Source organism: Thermobia domestica, chromosome 5 (assembly GCF_964235325.1).
Source record: "Thermobia domestica chromosome 5, izTheDome1.hap1.1, whole genome shotgun sequence".
Classification (NCBI taxonomy): domain Eukaryota; kingdom Metazoa; phylum Arthropoda; class Insecta; order Zygentoma; family Lepismatidae; genus Thermobia; species Thermobia domestica.
The window spans coordinates 236,499,964-236,520,561 of NC_137458.1; the positions used below are offsets into that span (position 1 = coordinate 236,499,964).

Here is a 20,598-nt window from a genome sequence, read left to right on the forward strand (position 1 = left end):
AAAAGAAAGTGGAAAACGTTTAAAAGAAAAAAGAGCAGTTCTTACTTTCTCTCTCTCTCTCTCTCTCTTTTTTTTTTTTTTTTTTTTTTCAGGAACCAAACTTCCGAAGAGAAGAAAGGAAAATACCTTGAACCTGAACCTGAACCTGAATCCAGGGATTTTGTTGCTAAATCTAGCGATTTGATAATATACTTTAGCGGCAAGATTTGTTTCCTTTCCCATTGTTAAACTAGGATTTTTGCCAAGGATGTTATAAAATATTTTATAAGATCCTTGGTTTTAGCGACTCTTGAAATGTCGTGCAGCAAATAAACTAGCATTATTTCCATTACAATTAAGGTTTCTAGCGACTTTTCACAGTGCGTTTAGTGTCGTTATCGTTAACGTTGTTGGCAACACTGGTGCTGATCCAATTTCGAATTGGATAACATTGCTCAAAATTAATCGGAATAAAATCTTGATGGTTTAAAATTGTTTGCGTGGGTAAATGTGTATGTATATATGAATTAAGTGCTTGTCAAGGATTTACAGGTAGAATTCAGTATTCTGCGTGCAAAGACTGTTTATAAGAGACAATTTTCTGCAAGCGGCTATATTTTATATTTACAGTCGTAAGGTTACTACTGTGAAATAATTACAAATCTTTAACCCTTATCCGGGCAACCGGGGCCTCCCAGGCCCAGTAACTTCATTTTCTTCGAATCTCTCAATAACCATATATATTTCGATGACATAAAATTCTGAATTCTTCTATCCTTAGTCGAAGTTAAAATCATGAATATATCAAGTTGGTAAAGCTAATGGATTATTTTTTAAAAAGTTTTCATGGTTTATATTGGCCCCCCGCAATTAAAATTAACCCGTACTTTCCACCGGTGGAGTTTTACTGCACAGTGGACTAAAGCTGTATTTATGTTTATCTACTCTACAATCTTTACAAGTACTATAGGAACTTGTATCACTGATTAAAAAAAAGTTTTCACTACATGTGCTTATACGCATATCCATTGTCGCTAACACGCCTGCTTTACTGCGTGGGTGCACCAGCTTTCCCCTGGTCTAACTGTTAGATTGAACTAAGCTTTTTTATTCAGAAGTTTATATAGATCTAAAGTTGGGTAATAGTATACATGAGAACCCCCTGTTTTCTGTGCGCGAGGATACTTCATATTATATATTTATACGTTACCAAATTAAATCACTGCGTTGTCTTCATTATATGTGCTTAACATTCTATTTTTACTTTCTAGAATAAATTTTGGGATATAGTATACGTAAAGCCGCGTCAGTTCCCGAAGGAGCTGGACGCTCATACTTTCAGGGATTATTCATTGAGTATCTACGAACTTACCAAGGGGGTAACACAGCGACTTTGATTTACTTATCGACTGATACGAAAATAAAACAGAACGTATCTGTACTTCATATCTGCATGTGTAGTGCCCTTGTACTTTATCTATGACTATGTGTGTGTAAGGGGGGGGGGGAATTTAACGCATATCGCATGTCTTGTGCACATGGATACTTCTTACTATTGTACTACGTAGAAAATTTATGGTATTTCATGTAGAAGTGGTAATAGAACACAGAAGAAACGCAGATCACGACGTTCTCATGTATACTATTACCAAATTTTGTTGATTTCGATTCGAAAAATGTTAAATATTTTTAAATTTATATCATGATGCAGACCAAAATCCTTGTTGCATATAATGTAATGCGCTATAGCATATAAAGTACAAGGGCAAATAGATACGTTCTTTTTTATTTTCGTATCAGTGGATAAGTAAATGAAAGTGGGTTTGTTACCCCCTTTCTAAGTTCGTAGATACTCAATGAATAATCCCTAAAAGTATGAGCGTCCAGCTTCTTCTGGAACTCAGACGGTCTTACGTATACTATATCCTAAAGTTGTATACTTTAACATGAAAGCATCTAATTCGCCCAAGGAAAGTCCAAAATCTGATAAAAATCACTTTCAATGTGATCACCTTAGTTGTACCAATACTATACTAACAAAAAGCTCAAAAACCCAGGTGGGTGTTAAAGTTTTTTTTTTTTTTTTTTTTTTTTTTTTTTCAAGTTGAGCAAACCCTGTTTGGAATAAATGCCCGTAGTGTATATGTGAAAGCTTATATGCCATAAAAATGAGAAGTGCGGAAATTACGCACTAACATTTGCTAGGTGTTCACTGAAAGAAAAATTTCTATCCTAGTTGAGGGTAGGGAGGTATTGACTTGTGGTAGGGGGTTATTGAAAGCAAGATTTCTATATATACCGAGTCATGTCATTCTATAAGCACCTACGCGTATTTACGTTGAATGTACTTCTATGATTCCGCATCTTGAGTTAACACATTTAATTTCATACATATTTACAATATGGGTGCGTACACAAAAGATTAGAAATGCATGAAAGAAGAGAATTTAGTTCGTAATCGATTGGGAGATGCGGGAACTACAGCTACTCATAATGTACACTAGCAGGCGTTATTCGAAATAGGAGTCGAAGTACTACATAAATAAGGATTTAAGTATTTGAGCAACATGTCGTCGGGTCGGAAGTACAAGTTACGTGCGGATACTATATTGGTCCGAAGCAGGTGAAGCATAGAATTGTGCCTGGAACAAAATTTTGTGCAGCCTATAAAGCTTACTTTGGAATGGCGGTTGGGGATCTTGACATGCCATGGGCTCCAGATGTGTCTTGTGGAAATTGCAGGTCGACGTTGGAATATTGGTTGCGTGGGAATAGGAAAAGCATACAGTTTGCCATTCCGCGAGTGTGGAGAGAACCTATCAACCATCATGATGATTGTTATTATTGCATGATCGATTTGACGCACTACAAGAAAGACAAGAACAGACGTCAGCTACAATACGCAAACATACCATTGTCCCGAGCACCTGTTCCGCATTGTGAAGAACTCCCTTTTTCTTCATTTCCGTCCCAAACGGTTTTCAGTGAAGAAGCAGCTCATTTCAACAGTTCAGATAGTTCGTTCGTTTTGGAAGATAGTGAGAAACCTCATTTACTGAACCTAAAAGAACTAGATGGTCTGATTAGAGATCTACAATTACCGAAAAATAAGTCCGAATTGCCAACACCACGACTCAAAGAATGGAACTTTCTACTTCCTTCCTGCAAAATATCTAAGTACAAATGCAGACATCAATGTTTTTCCATTTATTTTGCTGTTGAGGATTCATTGTGCTACAGTACAGATATCGGTGGTCTTTTAAGGGCATTTGGCTTTCAGTATGAACCAAAGGAATGGCGACTGTTCATGGATAGTACGAATACTAGTCTGAAGGCTGTTATTTTGCACAACGGAAACCAGTATCCTTCAATCCCTGTTGCATATTCCATCCACATGAAGGAAAGTTATTCAAGTGTGAAGCTGATGTTGGAGAAAATTAAATATGAAGAACATCAGTGGGACGTGTGTGGGGATTTCAAAATTATTGGTTTCCTTCTTGGGTTACAAAGTGGTTATACTAAATATTCCTGCTTTCTATGTCTGTGGGACAGTCATGCAACTAACCAGCATTACGATTAAACCATGTGGCCTGAAAGAACGGAGCTTATTCCAGGAACACATATGTGATAAATGAAGCATTAGTGCCCAGTGAGAAGATTTTCATGCCAACTTTACATATTAAGCTGGGATTGGCAAAACAATTTGTGAAAGCTCTATATCGCAATTCATCTGCCCTAGAATGTATCAAACAAATGTTTCCAGCTTTATCAGAGGCAAAAATTCTGGCTGGCATTTTCACAGGGCCTCAGATTCGTGTCATGCTTAATAGTGCTACACTTAAAAAATGACAGAGTTGGAAAGAAACGCTTGGGAGGCTTTTCATAAGTTGGTGACGGGATTTCGTTTGATCACCAAGACTCATTGATCAATATAGAGCATTGGAATGTAGAAGGTCTTTAAAATTACATATGCTTCATTCACACTTGGATTTCTTTATTGAGAATTTAGGAAATGTTAGCGAAGAGCACGGGGAACGTTTCCATAAGGACATTCAGGTAATGGAAAGCAGATACCAAGAAAGGTTGGACTATGCAATGATGGGTGATTATATTTGGGGGTTAGTCCGTGACGAAAAGAACTTTCCTACAAAAGAAAAAGAACCACTAACCTTCACTTTTAATACGGTAATTCCAGTACTTGATGAACACTTTCCTCAAATCTCAAGTACTTTTGCATATTTTTTATAAGAAATGTAATATTCATATACATTGGTATTTATGTATTTTTATGTAGATTTTTGTTACCCAGAAAGTTCATGTTCAAAGTGTGTGTGTTATGTTCAATATTCCTATAAGATACAATTGTATAACATGTTACTGTTTCAGTAAAATCTAATATGCTTATATCATTACAAATTTTGGCATTACGGGAAAATAACTGCCATACTCGTGTTCAGCGGGTGCAAATCATTAAGAAACCGACGAAAAACCAACATAAGCACGACCTTGATCAAAATTTGTATACCAGTGATTATGTATAATTATCCTTATCTTATCGATATATTTATTGGGAAAGTTTGGTACACAAAAAATAATTCACCAGGTGTAACCCTATATAATCTCGTAGTAATTAGTATGTTTGACATCTTTATGCGTGCCATTTTTTTCTTATTTGCATTAACGGTTGATTGGTTTTATATTTATTTTCATTAATATTTTTTGTGCTTTTTTTATTATACAGGATATTGTTATTCAACCTATGTCTGTTATTTCCTGATGAATAAATAAGTAAACTATTATTTGCAGCATTTTTTCAAACACGGGTCTGTAACACTGAAATGAACAATAGATTAAATCCTTCCATAAGTATTCAGAATAAATTATATTTCCTTTAAAATATATGTATTTTTAATCTGGATCACGAATTTGCATGTTCAAGGTAAACAACAGATCATGTAGTAAGTTAAATCATAAACTTTTCTTCACGATTGTGCTCTTTTTTTTTTTTTTTTTTTTTGTTGTTGTTGTTGTTGTTGTTGATAATTTCATGTTTCTTACAGTGTAATTAATTGTTTCAGACTCACTGGTTCTTCCGGGATCAAGATTTCAATATTGAAGTATTGAACGGAAAGTAAACTCTAGGAAACTAAAAGAAAATCAAATTCTTAAAACTGGTATAATGACGTCTGAGCCTGAAAGTAAAAACGAAAGGTAAGTTTTCCTTATAACGTAAAATATTGACGAAATCAATTAATTTTATGGTCAAATGAACCACTTAGAGCCAAAATTTATTTAAGCGAAATTTCGAATCGCTTTGATGTTAAAGTTTTACAAATTACACAATCTTTAATAATAATAAAGTAATGTGTGTGCGTGTCATCAGCTTCTCGCACAGAAATGGGTCACCTAGAACCATGAGCGCCCGAAGAAAATTTTCTAGGGTGCCCATCTCACTGGTTGATATATTACGTTTGGTATTTTTTATTTGTGTTAAGCAAATCTTAAGAAATTTTAATATATTTTGGTGAGGCGGGGGTTCTTCCTGTCGCCCCCCCCCCCCTTTGGGCGCCCACGCCTAATGTTGTGCACAGGTAGATCTTTACTGGATCTAAGCATGTGCGAAGCCATTTATGATTTTCGGCCTACGAAGAATTTACGGGAGGGGTTGAAAATGTATTCAAATCTCTCATAATTTCTAAGAACACCTTGCCTGCATGATACCATCATTATATGCTCGGTGTGCGGGCTTATATAACAGCAGAGTATAAATACCCGTGTAAAACACTTCCTCTTTTTCTTTTATCTAGTTACTGAATTAAGACCCGCAACGACGGGTCCATACAGTTAAGTAGACAATAAAGCTCTTTTGGTTGTAGAAATATTTGCTGCTTTCTAACACTGAAGTATCCTTAAATCCAAGTGATTCCCAACACTGCTGTCACCTATGTAGTTGCGCTACAAACATGAAACCAACCTATAATTAATTAATTAATAGATGCTATGGGATACGTATTATTAAAATTAAGAACTTACTTTGTACCACAATCCAGTTCCCTATTTTCAGAATTGCTCAATATTTCGGCTAGCGCTATAGCTATGCACACGAGCCTTCTTGTATATAAGCTTGGATATCAGTGTTGTTTTCATCTTATTAATGTTTCGATCCTTGTCCCGTAAACGAAAAATTAGTCTCGAAGAAGTTTGCTTTAATACTAACTTACGTCTGTACTAACCATGACGTTTACAATACATTTAATACACTTTTGTTTCTCCACAGAACATTTATAGAACTTTTGCATATAATAGATGTTATATATATATTAATCTTATACTGCTTGTCAAGAATCTGCCAATATCGATTCTCTCAGTCATTTCAAATTTTCTTGTGTTTAGAATGTTGATCGAAAAGTTAAATAAACCATTGGCGAGCTATTAAAGGAATACACACAAAAAACGAAAATCCAAATAATAAATGAAAAAAGAAGCAATCTCTATATATGAAAGAAGTCGTCCTGAGTGACTGACTGACTGATCAACGCCCAAGCTAAACTCTTTAAGCTAGAAACTTGAAATTTTGACAGTACATAGGATTTGTAATGTAAGTTATTACTAATTGTGATGACACTTATAGTGAAATGTTCATATCTTCGAATCTCTGTAGGATATGGACATGAAATTTGGTATATGAAGTTTCCATTTTAAATATTAGACATGTGTTTCACCGCTTTTTGATATTTTTCCCTTAAAGGGGAGGGAAAAGGATAGGGTTACAAGTGTTATAACAGGATGACTGTATCTCGAAATCCTTTCAGTTAGGGACATGAAATTTGGTATTTAGAGTTTTCATTTCGAATAATTGAAGACCTGTTTCAGAAATGTTTGATATCTTCCCTACAAGGGAGGAAAAATTGCGAGAAGAAAAAAAAGGTAGAAGTTAATGGTAAAGTAACATGGCCGTATCTCGAAATTCCATAATGGTAGACATGAACTTTAATATTTAAACTTTTCATTTAAAATAAATAGAGATGAGTTTTGGCTATACATACATACACACATATATATATATATGCCCTAGAAGGGACATAAAAAGGATAGGAACTACAATTGTTGTAATAAGATGACAAGATGACCATATCTCGTAAGGCTAGATACATTAAAATTTGTATTTGGGCTTTTAATTTTTTTTTTTTTAAAAAAAAAAAGACGTGTCAGCGTTTTTTAATGTTTCTGTTGGAAGGGAGGAAAAAGAGGTGAAGGGTGCAATTGCTATAATAAGGTGGCTGTATCTTAAAATCCATTATGGTTAGAGATACGTTAGGGATATGAAACTTCCTGTATAAAATCCTTATTCAGAACAAGTGAGTATATTTCACAGTCTATGTGAAAATTCCACCTCAGCGTTTCTGGAAATTGTGGTTTTAAGGAGAGAAGGGGAGATTTTTTTTTTTTTTTTTTTTTTAATAAAAGAGACGTCGAGGTTATCAGTCTCATCATCAGGAGAAAACAAGCGAACTATTTGAAATGAATTTTTGAACACAGTTAGCACTTGGACCAACATGGCCGACATTATTTCACTTTGATTGAAGTGCGCATTGTAAGGAAGGAAGGGGTTTAAATTTTTCGTAAAGAATATTGCCATAAACGTATTCTTCCCTTGTGAAGAACAGAAACAAAGGTTGAAGTACGAGGTGCGAAGCCTCAGGGCAAGTAAATAAAGTTGTCTGGGGACGAAGTTCTCAGCTACTCAAAGGTTAGTTTAAGTTATTAGAGTGAGTGCTCAAAAGAATTAAGAAGTTAATTTGTACAAGTAATCAACAGTCACCATAAAGCTTCGAAATTTTTTAAGAGTGAATGTAGTGAGAAGTGACATGGAATTCATTAAAAACAGTTCTCGAGTAAAAATTTTAATTGCTACGCAATGACCGAATATTGCAAATCTCTTTTTTAAAAAATCATTTTTGTTGATTTTTTTATTTAAATCGATTTTTTTTTATTTAAATCAAATCTTTCTCCCCCTATAATACAAGTCGCTAACTGAAGAAAAAACATTAGAAATTATTATTAAATGTTAATTATGTCCATTAAGTGAAAATATTGGGGTTGAAGTTTGAATTAATCCTCATTCATGTTAACCTATTTCAATCCCAAACAATGTTTCTTAAGCATTAAGGAAAAAGTAAAGCAACGTTTATCAACACTCACAAAAGTACTGATATTTGCAGGGCCATATTTTTAAAAAATCAGAACTAGCTTGCGGCACGAAATACATAAATTTCGCCTAAAGTTATAAAATCTAGTTTAAATGAATCCCAAAGTAAAGTCTAGGAAAATTTTTGGCCACGAACTTTCACGTCGGAAATGGTCTGAAAGAAGGATATGCATTGTTGCCATTATTATTCAGTTTTGTCCTGCAGTACGCTATAAGAAAAATCAAAGATAGTAATCAGGGCCTAGAGTTGAATGGTATTCACCAGATTATAGCATATGCTAATGATGTAAATATAATAGGGGATCATAGGAGAACAATAGAAAGAAATACAGAGGTCTTATTAAACGCTTGCAGGGATATGGGTTTAGAAGCAAATAAATACATGGAAGTTCGTCGGGATCGTAATACGGCAAATCATGGATGCGTTTAAATATCAAAATACTTTTGATAAAGTGGATGCTTTCAAATATCTAGGATCAATATTAACAGATGAAAACAATATTCACGAAGAAATTAAATGTCGACTAGAAACAGGGAATTCGTGTTATTATTCAGTTCAAAATCTCTTGTTGTCGCGAATTCTGTCGAGGAATTTGAAGCTTAAAATATATAAAACGATAGTCATGTCTGTTGTTCTATATGGTTGCGAAGCATGGTCGCTTACTCTAAGGGAAGAACATAGACTGAAAGTATTTGAGAACATGGTCCTGAGACGAATAATTGGACCCAAGAGGAACGGGAATGAGGAATGGCGGAAAATTCATAACGAGGAACTACATAATTTATATCGTTTACCAAATATTGTTAGGATCATCAAATCTAGGAGGCTGAGGAGGGCAGGCCATGTAGCCAGGATGTAAGAAGGTAGGAACGCTTTCAAAGTCTTAACTGGAAGTCCAATCGGAAAACGACCATTAGGAAGACTTGGACGCAGATGGGAGGACAATATTAAGATGAATCTTGCAGAAATAGGAATACAAAGTAGAAACTGGACCCAGTTGGCTAAGAATAGAAGTCAATGGAGAGCTTTTGTAAATGCGGCATTGGACCTCCGGGTTTCATGCGCCATAAAGTTAAGTTTTTTTGTTTTTTTTTTTTTAATTATAAAATTAAAAAAAGAGACCGGACCCCTCTAAATACGCTCCTATTATCTGGGAACAAACAGATGCGCATACAAGAGAATGTTCTTATTAAATGTCCTTGGTGATTTCCATGTTGGAATAGTTAATTTAAAATTCTTATGTTACGAAGAGAAGAAAGCAGGATACCCCGGAACCCATTCAAAACAGGATTTTCCCTTACTCATCCTCTGCATGACACTCGTTTTCATATTGTGCTGTACATATATTTGAGTCTCATTCTATTATGATTATCATCTTTCATATTCGAAATAGCAGAACAGAGACGGGATTTTACTTATTTTCACTTTAAATTAATTTATTCAGAATTTGATTTAAATCAACGATTTTTATTTTAAAAATCAAGTGATTTAACCCTTATCTGGGCAACCGGGGCCTCCCATGCCCAGTAGCTTCATTTTTCTATCTTTCGTCGAAGTTAAAATCATGAACATATCGAGTTGGTAAAGCTTTTTTTTTTTTTTTAATTTGAAAATCTTTTTTTTTTTTTTTTTTTAATTTGAAAATCTTTTCTTGACGTAACCGGGGCCTAGGAGGCCCCGTATAACTTTAGTGAAATTCCTGTCAAATATTAGATCAAATTGTCACATAATTATATATTGAACACGTGACTATTGTAACCTTTAGTCGGAACAGTATGCGGCAACAGACATTGAATTTTGAGTGTTCTGCACTTAAAATATATACTGGGCCTGACAGGCCCCGGTTGCCCGTTTACGTTACAAAAATGTCTGGACCGGATTTGCTATTCTGCTTGGTCGGCTTACAAAAGCGTGCCACGAAGTTTCGCTACTTGACAAAAATATATACCGGTACATTCTAGACTAGTCTGAACAGTAAGTGACAATAGGCCTTGAATTTTGTATATTCTGCACTTAAAATATATACTGGGCCTCACAGGCCCCGGTTGCCCGTTTACGTTACAAAAATGTCTTGCCCGGATAAGGGTTAAATCAGACTGATTTAAATCAATCCACTCTGGTTAGTATTAACGTAAACTAGGGGTATAGTGAAAAAAATCTTGAGAGCCAGACAAGAATCGGATCAATATCCACTGATATCCAAGCATACAGGGTTTGTCCGGAAAGTAATAGGACTGAGTCGATTTAAAAAAAAAAAAATATTGAGCCAATCGTTACAATTCTTTAAAAACTTTCAAAATAGGCTCCTTCTGCGTCGATGCAGCGCTGCCAGCGCGATTTTCAAGCGTTGAAGGCGTCACGGAAGTCATTCTCCGGAATAGCCTTAAGAGCAGCGGTGCAAGCTGCTTGGATCCCCTCTGTCGTCTCAAAATGCTTGCCTTTCATCGGGCGTTTCAGGCGAGGGAACAAAAAGAAGTCCGGGGGTTGTCACATCTGGGCTATAGAGCGGCTGCGGAAGCGTTGGGATGCCGGCCTTGCCGGAAGTGTTCACAAGAAAGGCGGTGTGAGCCAGGACGTTGTTGTGGTGCAGCTTCCAGTCGGCTCAGATGTCTTGTCGGACCCGATTGACCCTTCGTTTGAGTCTCTTGAGCACTTCCACGTAAAACTTGGCGATGACGGTTTGTCCAGGAGTAACAAATTTGTAACATACCTTGTTTGTTACAGACAAGTTAATAGGCTCAATGTGAATTTTGAATTATATTACTCATATTATTATCGTAATTTTATAATAGGGCAATTTAAAGTATCCTTATGTTTATTATTCTTTCGCAAACATTGCGTTGAAATGCAGATTTTGTTGTGTTTAGACGTTGGTTCTCTTAGTAAACTGCTCTTGAGATTGTTATCAATGTTCTTCTTCTTCTTCTATTGAGTCGTCCATAGTAGGAGAATATACAGGCTAGGAGCATTACGGAATGAGGCCAGTTTATAACGTTGATTTATAGTTCAAATTAAGGTTGTAGTATTCTTTCTTACTATATCTTTTGTTCATGAATATCTATATTCTATGCGAATTATCTTTATTTTGTTTAATAAAGCTGTAATAAAAGTTTTATCAAAATTTCCAACAGCGGGAATGAGAGAGAAGCGAAGCGGTGAAACGACTGTCTTTATATATACTGTGTACTTCACCAAAAGCCGAACAAGAGTGGCGTCGTAATTTTCTTTCTTCTGTTAGAAGAAATTTTATTTTGTGATGGACTTAGAGCGAGTTCGTCGTTTTACTCTGCATAATAATAATCTCCAAGGAGTGAAATTATAGTGAGAACGATATTCTCCCAAGGTTTTGGATGGAAGGGAGATAATTCTAACAGATAGAGGTGGAAGTTGATCGCGCACATGGTGATTTTTGTGTAAGCTGAACAATGGCGTAAAACCTAATTACTTCTTCTAGTAGCAGCACTTCAGGTAACGTGACTAACTTTAAGTCTATCTACACTGACTATTCTGCATGTGAGCCTTGAAGTAAAGTGAACTTAATCTTGTTTTCTGGGAAACTTCAGTAGTAAAACTCGAACTGCCAAAGGTCAACGGATATATCTATATTTAGTTCAGTTGAATTATTTTGGAACACTAACCTACTGAATAAAACTATTCTTTCTTCGTATTAGCTACAGTGGTTTATCAGAGTTAGAAATTAAATCTACAGTTGTTTATTAGAGTTAAGATAACGAAAGCACTGGTGTTCTTCAGAAGTATAAATTAATATTTGTGAGTACGAAAATGTATAGTTCACGAGTGTATCTTATACACGGCACAATGTCCGAGTAAAGAGTTCCTATGGGGGAAACCTTCTCCCAAAGGGGCCCAGCCTGTGCGCGGCCTCGAATAGTCTTAGCCAGCCCTCTCATTATGTAAGTCGTACGTAGCGTAAATCTCTCTCTCTCTCTCTCTCTCTCTCTCTGTTGTGAAGTTCATTAAGTATTGAGTTAACCGTATTAGAAATGTATCTGAATATTTTCTATTAAAGCTTCAGTCCACGTGAAATTTCATATAATGTATATATATTGATGGTATTTATCAGTGCTTCTTGCTATATGTGTTTAAAGTTCAAGTGATTTCCTGGGTAAGGTTGCCATTTGACGAAGATTGTCTGAATAGCATCTATAGTTCTCCAAAGTTTGTCCACCTTCGGTTATCATATGTTACAGTAATGAGTTGAACGTTGTCCCTCGGCTTAGATTGCTAGTGTTTCTAACTACGTTATGTCGAATTGCTGTTTGTTCAGTAACTGTCTGTCTATAAAATATATATATATATATATATATATATATATATATATATATATATATATATATATATATATATATATATATAAGCATATCTCGTCCATTCGTCCAATATTTGTCTAGTTAATATATATATATACAAAGTCTCATCCAATTGTCCTTTATGAAGTGTTATATACTATCGTGTCCATTGTCTACCTAATCCAGATTGTCTAGTATTGTCTATTATTACTGTCCACCTGACTTGTCCGCCCGAAAGGGAATATTATTATTACTAAACGTCTGAGGCATTGGTTGCTGTGTCTGCCCAGTGGATGTTCGGCTGTACACATTACTATTTGAGTGGCTACGGCATATCGAGTTATGCGAAATGTGTGAACGGAAACTCTATCATGCTGAAGTGGTGATTAAGACGTCAAGTGTACTATATTTGACTTCGTATAAATTGCATTACATTATAATCGATAGTAGAATGCGCCCATGGTTGGAGCTGCCGAACGGGGATGTCAGTAAATATTACCTCCGTTCCTTTATTGATTGTATTTAGCACTTGAACTGAACCGGAAGCGGTAACACTTCTTTCAGCTGACGCTCGCTCAAGCGAGAATCACTCTGTTCTGTTATTATGTCGTACCTATGACGAGTGATGTGAAACTCTTAACTTTATTTAGTTGTCTGCGACTGCAATATGGTTGTTCCTCTTAAGTGGTGTGACGAAGTGTCAGGTAATAGTTTCTAACAATTACAATACAATCTACTTCGACTATTGGTCTATGGACAGTTCTCTGGTGAAAAAAAATAAGTTAACAATAAAATCTGATAATGGTTGATATTGTAAACAAATTGGATATGAGATTGACAGACAGAATTCTAGATGTGTTCTATTGAAGTTTTTTTTTCCTCACAATGTTATGGTACTATAATGAATATACTGGCACTTTACGTTAATTGTAGAAGTGTGGTTAACTACCACACCAGTCTGAGTTGAAGCATTGTTAATAAATCGTATCTGAAATGATTTTTTTTTCAAAGTACTTAATATAACTAAGGTAAAATATTCATATATACGTACATGTTTAAGCTGAGCTTTATTAAAGGAGTTGAGTGGAGCTATTACTCTCCCTTCTAATCTGCATCCACCGGAGGTAAGTTTCTGGTTCTTCATTCTGTTTGTTTCCGTTTTCGTTTATTATTATTCTTCCGTTGCGCGATAGATTCCCTTCTCGATTCCTTTCGAGGTTGCTAGGACTTCGAGTTAGGGATCAAGAAGTGAGTTCAAGGGAGGTGGTCGTTACGTATTGGAAAGAATCAAAACTTCCCTTGAACTAGGCTTTTAGATTGTAGCAGTAATGATACAATTTTTGGCGACCCAGCCAGGATTTTTCTGACGGTAGGATTGTGGATGGAAGGAGAGTAAAAAAAACAGAGAGAGAGGAGAAAGAAAATGAGAGTGAGGCAGACTGTTTGGTGACGTGCACTGGTAGGGTTACTGGTGTTGGTTTCTCCCAAGGGAAGTATTCTATTGTATTGATATATACATATATTATATATTGTGTGATATATTTTGTGATAGTGTTGTTGTGTACTTGTTAATATGTCCACGTCTGAGCGAATTTCAGTTGGGGGCAGTGTTGCTAGCTCCGATTCTGATAGAGAATACGCGTGCTGTAATCAAAGTTTTAAGTCTGTAATATCAGAAACTGCTGAACGGGAAGATTCAGTCATGTGTGAAAAGTGTACCCGATGGTATCACTTCCGTTGTGTCGGGATAAAAGAATCTGATAGTATGTTTGAATTAATAAATCGGGATTCGTACCAATGGATTTGTCAGGGTTGCCAACCCTCAAATGGAAATGGGAAAATCGGAAAATCTTTTGAAAATGGTGGCTTGGTTAAGTCCAACCAAAATGAAGAACAAGATGTTCTAAAATTTCCTGTAGTTACTTCGTCCCCTATTGGTGGATCAGAGAGTTCAATGGAAATGCGTTTATTTGCGTTCTTACAAGAAAAGTTCGGTGAACAAAATGAGAAACTGGATAACCAACGCGAAGAGATGCACAAACAAAACGAGAAGTTTGATAAAAAGCTTGATAGGCAGCATGACGAAATTTTGATCTTAGCTGAGAAAATTAACGAAGTCAAATTAGAAGTACACAAAGAAATAGTCGAGGAATCGAACAAACTACGCGAACAAATAAATGTGATAACTGGATCCCAGTTAGAACAAGAGGCTCGACTGCAAATTGTCGAGAGTGACCTCTTGAAAGTAAATCAAAAAGCGGAAGAATTGCAAGGTGAATTGCGAAATTTGCCTGAATTAGTTGATACTAATAGCAAGGAGATAACTTCGATTAAAGAAGGATATGAAACTACTGCCACTATTCTCGAATCGGTTTGTGATGAACAGAGAAGCTTAACTAAAAGAGTCTCTGTTTTGCAACAAAAACTCGAGCTTCGTTATGAGCAGCTTCAGAAGGAAATTAAAGAAGCTAGAGCGAAGTTTCCGGTTTCGAAAGAAATAAATATTGAGACTGAAGGGGGAGACGATAGTGTTGCTCCTAAAAGAGTTTGTTTCACAGATGTCAGAAAGGATAGGACGTCTGCTGAAAAGAGTAAGTTTGATTATAGTGATCAGCCGATTCCACATTCGGATGGAATGTTATTTAATGGTGCTACTACAGCAACTAATACTTCCTGGTTTTCTAAACCTATCCCTAGTGTTCCGACGATGAAGTCCCCGTTTAATTTAGATACGTTTCCAAGTACTGGTAGAAATACCGTGCCTATCTTTGGCAATAGTAGTTCTCCGGTCTATACTATGTCTAATTGGAATTCGAGTCACTCGACTCCGAAATACTCATCATTTAGTCAACCCAGTTGGGGTAGTTCTATTAGTAATCCAATCAACCCTTTAAGTCAGTGTTCTACACCTTTCTATAATGTGTCTAACTTAAGTCCTTTTGACAATGGTCCTATATGGTCTAGGATTCCTGGGTAGCAATATAATTATGAATCTAAACAGATTTCACTAAAAGATCTTACTTATTTTCCTACTTTTGGTGGAGAAATTCGTCCGGGTGCATCTAGAGCTTTCCTCAGAAATTTCAAACGTTGTATAGATCGATATTCCGTTTCGGATTTTGAAAAGATTAGAGCTTTTCAAAGTTGCTTGAGAGATGGAGCTGAAGTCTGGATTCAGTCTGTCCTACATGAAATCCGTTCATTTGATGATTGTATCCGGCTATTCAAAAGTCAATATTGTAATGAGAAGACCGAGCTGATGCAGAAAAGGTATCTCCAATCTTTAAAGTATGACAAAAATAAATATTCCTCGTTGCTAGAATTTTCTTGGTTCTTGGTTGAAATGTACTATAACATTACTGAAAATCCTAACTTTCAGGAACTTTCAGGATTAATTTTGGGAAGCTTACCTTACGATGATGTAAGATTATTATCTGTTAATCCAAGTCAGAACTTAGTCGATCTGATGATTCAGATTGGGAATTTGTCTTCGATTACCGGTCCGCGTACCGAGTTTGAACCTCCTTCTAGGAAGAGATCATTTATTAAACAGGCGAAGGTTATCAAAACTAACCAAAACTTTAATCAGAATAAAACGGTTGATAGCAGTTGTCAAACTGAAAAGAGGAACCCGGAGTATTCTCAGAACTTTAATAATTATAATAATAATTACAATCAGAACTCGTTTCGAGGTAATAATCGCAATCGACGATTTAGAGGAAGAGGAAATCGGTATCGAAATAATGGAAATCGATACTACAATAACAATAATAGTTATAATAACGATCGAGTAGAAGAAAATGATGGATCTAGACAGATGTCTAACAGTAACAGTGAAGGGTCTCCGAATTCGAGAGAACAGGTAACCAGTTCGGAAAACATGACTCGCAGCTGCCAATGAGAAAGGGGCAGGCAAGCTGCGAAGGACAAGACCCCTTTCGAAGTATTTGCACAGTGACCTCGTCAAACTCTTCTGATTCTACAAATCCGTTTTTAGAATTTCATGTTAATTTTGTCGTTAAAGACGATTATGTCTGTTCCTCGTCTGAGTACTATTTTCCCCTTCACCCATGATAAAAGGGAACATTGCTGGCATAGATCTGCGGTGTACGGTGGATAGCGGCGCTGAGCTGAATTTAATGGATTGGGAAGTATGGAAACGTCTAAAATTAACCTTCCCAGCCGCCAAGCTACATCCGTATACTAGACTCACTTTAGGAGCCTTTGCAGGAAAAGAAAAATTCCAAGTACAGGGATTACAAACTTTTAATTTAAATTTTCAAGGTCACCTTTTTGAAACTCCTATATTTGTAATGAAATACTTACGAACTGATATCATCTTAGGATGTCCCTTCCTGGATAAATTCAATGGTATTATTGATCGAGGTAAAAATGAAGTTAGACTCCAAACTTCATCTGGAACTCAGATTTCCTTACAGACCATAAGGCCTGAAGTATTATTTGTTGGAATTTCGTCGAATCGTGTGGAAGTTTCTTCACCCACATGGCCAGTTCGAGCTATTGAACGGACGGATAAGAACACTTCTTTAGTGACTTCAACCATTGAGGAACCTCAACAGTCAGTGAAGCAGCCTACGAAATTTCCGATGAATCCTGTTGAACATTATTCATCAGAGGATCCAGAGCCTAATGTTTCTGAGGTTGAAATTCAGGATTACATTAAGTCGAGAGTCGACTTAGATGAAAATTCGAAACAACGTTTAGCCAGTATTCTTTTGAAGTACCGATATTTATTTTCGGAGTATCCTAGACGGGTGCGTGCACCACTCTATAAAATTCAATTAATAGATGAAAAACCGATAGTAGGACCGTACTATCCTGTTCCCCAAGCACTTCAACCTGCTTTTGAGAAAGAACTTCAAACCTGGATCAAGCTTGGGTTAGCTAGGGAACAACCTTCCCCGTATCGTAATCCGATACACTGCGTACGTAAAGCGTCAGGAGGAGTACGTCCAGTTTTGGACCTCCGAGCTCTAAATCAGAAGGTTTTGGCGCCGAAAATTCAGGTGGAACCCATAGGCGAAATTTTGAACCGTGTAACCAAGGCAAAATATTTTAGTTCTTTCGACTGTTCTGGATACTATGGAATTGGGTTAGATCCCACATCATATCCATGTACTAGTTTTGTATACGCAGGTCATCAGTATGTAATGTGTGTATTACCGATGGGTATTAAGAGTGCACCTTCAATTTTCCAGAGTATCATGTACTCTTTCTTTGATCAGACTACTAAATCTTTTGCCACGGTCTACCTAGACGACATTTTAATTTCTAGTTTTACCCTCGAAGACCACTTCGAACATTTAGAAAAGGCCTTTGAAATTTTTGCTCGTGCCAATTTCTCATTAAATTTTCGAAAGTGTCAGTTTATCCAACCTGAAATACATTTTCTAGGACACATTATCAGTGGAAACAATATCAAGGTTGATCCTCGACATAATGAGCCCATTCGTTGTTTCCCAATTCCGAAAACCAAACGGCAATTAAGAGCATTTTTGGGTTTAGTAAATTGGAGAAGAAAATTCATAGCTAATTTCTCTGCTTTAACATCTCTATACGACTTGTTAAAAAAGGATAGGAAGTTTGTGTTCACTCATGATTTATTAGAGTTATTTCACAAACTAAGAGAACTGGTAAGTCAACCACCGGCTCTTAGCCAGCCTGACTTTTCACTTCCATTCCATATTTTCTCAGATGCCAGTGGAGAAAATTTAGGAGGATTTCTTGCGCAATATCTTGAAGGTGAATCGTCCCCAGTCATTATTGCTTATGCTAGTAGAACGGTAAAGCCACATGAGCTGTCCTTGTCCATTTTCCAACTAGAAGTATTAGCTATTCTCTTTCTTTGCGACCATTTCTCGCAATATATTCTAGGTCGTCCGACGGTTGTACATTGCGATAACGCAGCAGCTACGCATGCGTTTACCATGAAAAGTTTAGATCCTAGAACTACTCGTATTCTTCTAAAACTTCAAAGATACGATCTACAATTCCAACATGTGTCATCAGAAGACAATTTCATTGCTGATATACTTAGTAGATATCCTCCGGAACTTCCTGGAGATAGTACCCATCTCTCGGTTAATTTGTTGTCTAATCTTGACTTTTCCTTTCTTAATCGTGAGGAATTCCTTCAAGGTCAATCTGACGATCCATTTTGTCAGAAAGTTCGGGAATCTCTCGTTAATCCATCTGAAGTCTCTGACTTCGTAGAACATAAAGGTCTTCTTTATCGTAAGAATGTTCGTACAAATCAATGGGTTCTCATTGTGCCACAATGTCTGGTTGATAACATTGTTGAAGCAGTTCATCTGCGAGGCCATTTTGGAGTGTATAAATGCTTGTCAGTATGTCGTAAACTTTTCTATTGGCGTAACCAGCGAAATTCTATAAAGAAATATGTGAAAGATTGCACTCGTTGTGCTGAGACTAAGTTCGCTAATCGGATCATTGCTAAGGAAGCATGTCAAATAGAAGCTCAAGCTCCTCATGATAAGTTAGGAATAGATTTGGTCGGAAAATTACCTTGTAGTAATGGATATTATTATCTTTTGTCAATTATTGACATTTATTCTAGATTTGTTGTCTATTTACCTCTTCGCACAGTACATGTTAAAGAAATTATTTCTGTCCTCAAACAAAAATACTTCTATTCTTTTCCATACCCTCGGGTAATCATATCGGATAAAGGTTCACAATTTACCTCACGACTCTGGAATTCTTTTTGTCATCAACATAATATAAAGCATCTTCAAACGTCTAGCTATTCGCCAAATGCGAATGGAGTAACTGAAAGGTCTCATAAGGAAATTAATCGAATTCTTCGGTTGGAGTGTAATACTCAACAAACCAAGTGGAGTAAGGTCATCAAAATGGCTCAAGATCTTCTGAATCATTCCATTTGCAGTAGTACTGGGAAAACTCCTGCGGAGTTATTCCTTTCGTATTCTGCTACAGAAGCATTTAAGCGATCATTCCCGTGGCCTCCTGAACTACAAGAAGAATCAGAAGCTCGGAAACATATAGTAACTTCTATATGTAACCCTAAGAAAGAATGCCAGAAAATGAAGAGAACTGGAAGGGAAGTAAAATTAAAAGAAGGAGATTTAGTGATGGTTAAAACACACTATCTTTCTTCAGCTGTTAAGAAAGAAACTTCTAAGTATCTTAATTGTTTTATTGGACCCTTTTTGGTTCATAAGCTCCTAAAGAATTGTGCAGTTTTGCATAACTTGTCTGGTGAGTCAGTAGGTACTCAAAATTTTCAAAACTTAAAGATATTTGATTGTTCTCCGGATAAGCGGAGGGAATTATTATCTAAACATCCTAATCAAGATTTAGTTTAAACAAATATTGTTTGTAGTTATATTTATATAGTCTTCATTTCTTAAGTATCGAGTCATAAATTCTAAAGAAAAAAAAAGAGATTTTTTTTTCTTTTCCAAGGCTCGGTGAGAACTGTAACATACCTTGTTTGTTACAGACAAGTTAATAGGCTCAATGTGAATTTTGAATTATATTACTCATATTATTATCGTAATTTTATAATAGGGCAATTTAAAGTATCCTTATGTTTATTATTCTTTCGCAAACATTGCGTTGAAATGCAGATTTTGTTGTGTTTAGACGTTGGTTCTCTTAGTAAACTGCTCTTGAGATTGTTATCAATGTTCTTCTTCTTCTTCTATTGAGTCGTCCATAGTAGGAGAATATACAGGCTAGGAGCATTACGGAATGAGGCCAGTTTATAACGTTGATTTATAGTTCAAATTAAGGTTGTAGTATTCTTTCTTACTATATCTTTTGTTCATGAATATCTATATTCTATGCGAATTATCTTTATTTTGTTTAATAAAGCTGTAATAAAAGTTTTATCAAAATTTCCAACAGCGGGAATGAGAGAGAAGCGAAGCGGTGAAACGACTGTCTTTATATATACTGTGTACTTCACCAAAAGCCGAACAAGAGTGGCGTCGTAATTTTCTTTCTTCTGTTAGAAGAAATTTTATTTTGTGATGGACTTAGAGCGAGTTCGTCGTTTTACTCTGCATAATAATAATCTCCAAGGAGTGAAATTA

The 20,598-nt window shown here is 36.0% G+C and overlaps 1 protein-coding gene across 7 annotated transcripts in view; it reads left to right on the forward strand.

The window, feature by feature from the left end:
- Positions 1-360: 360 nt before the first annotated feature.
- The window catches only part of LOC145686463 (uncharacterized), a 135,014-nt gene continuing 114,776 nt past the window's right edge, over positions 361-20,598 (forward strand). For 2 of the 7 annotated variants that reach the window (XM_081759793.1, XM_081759799.1), the window contains exons 1-2: positions 374-531; positions 5,058-5,190. In XM_081759793.1, the coding sequence (XP_081615919.1) occupies positions 5,159-5,190 (32 nt within the window). In that variant the 5' untranslated portion in view covers positions 374-531; positions 5,058-5,158. Of the gene's footprint in view, positions 617-1,904; positions 2,037-5,057; positions 5,191-20,598 lie in introns of those variants that run through there. The other 5 variants (XM_081759795.1, XM_081759797.1, XM_081759794.1 and 2 more) reach the window with 5 other exon arrangements.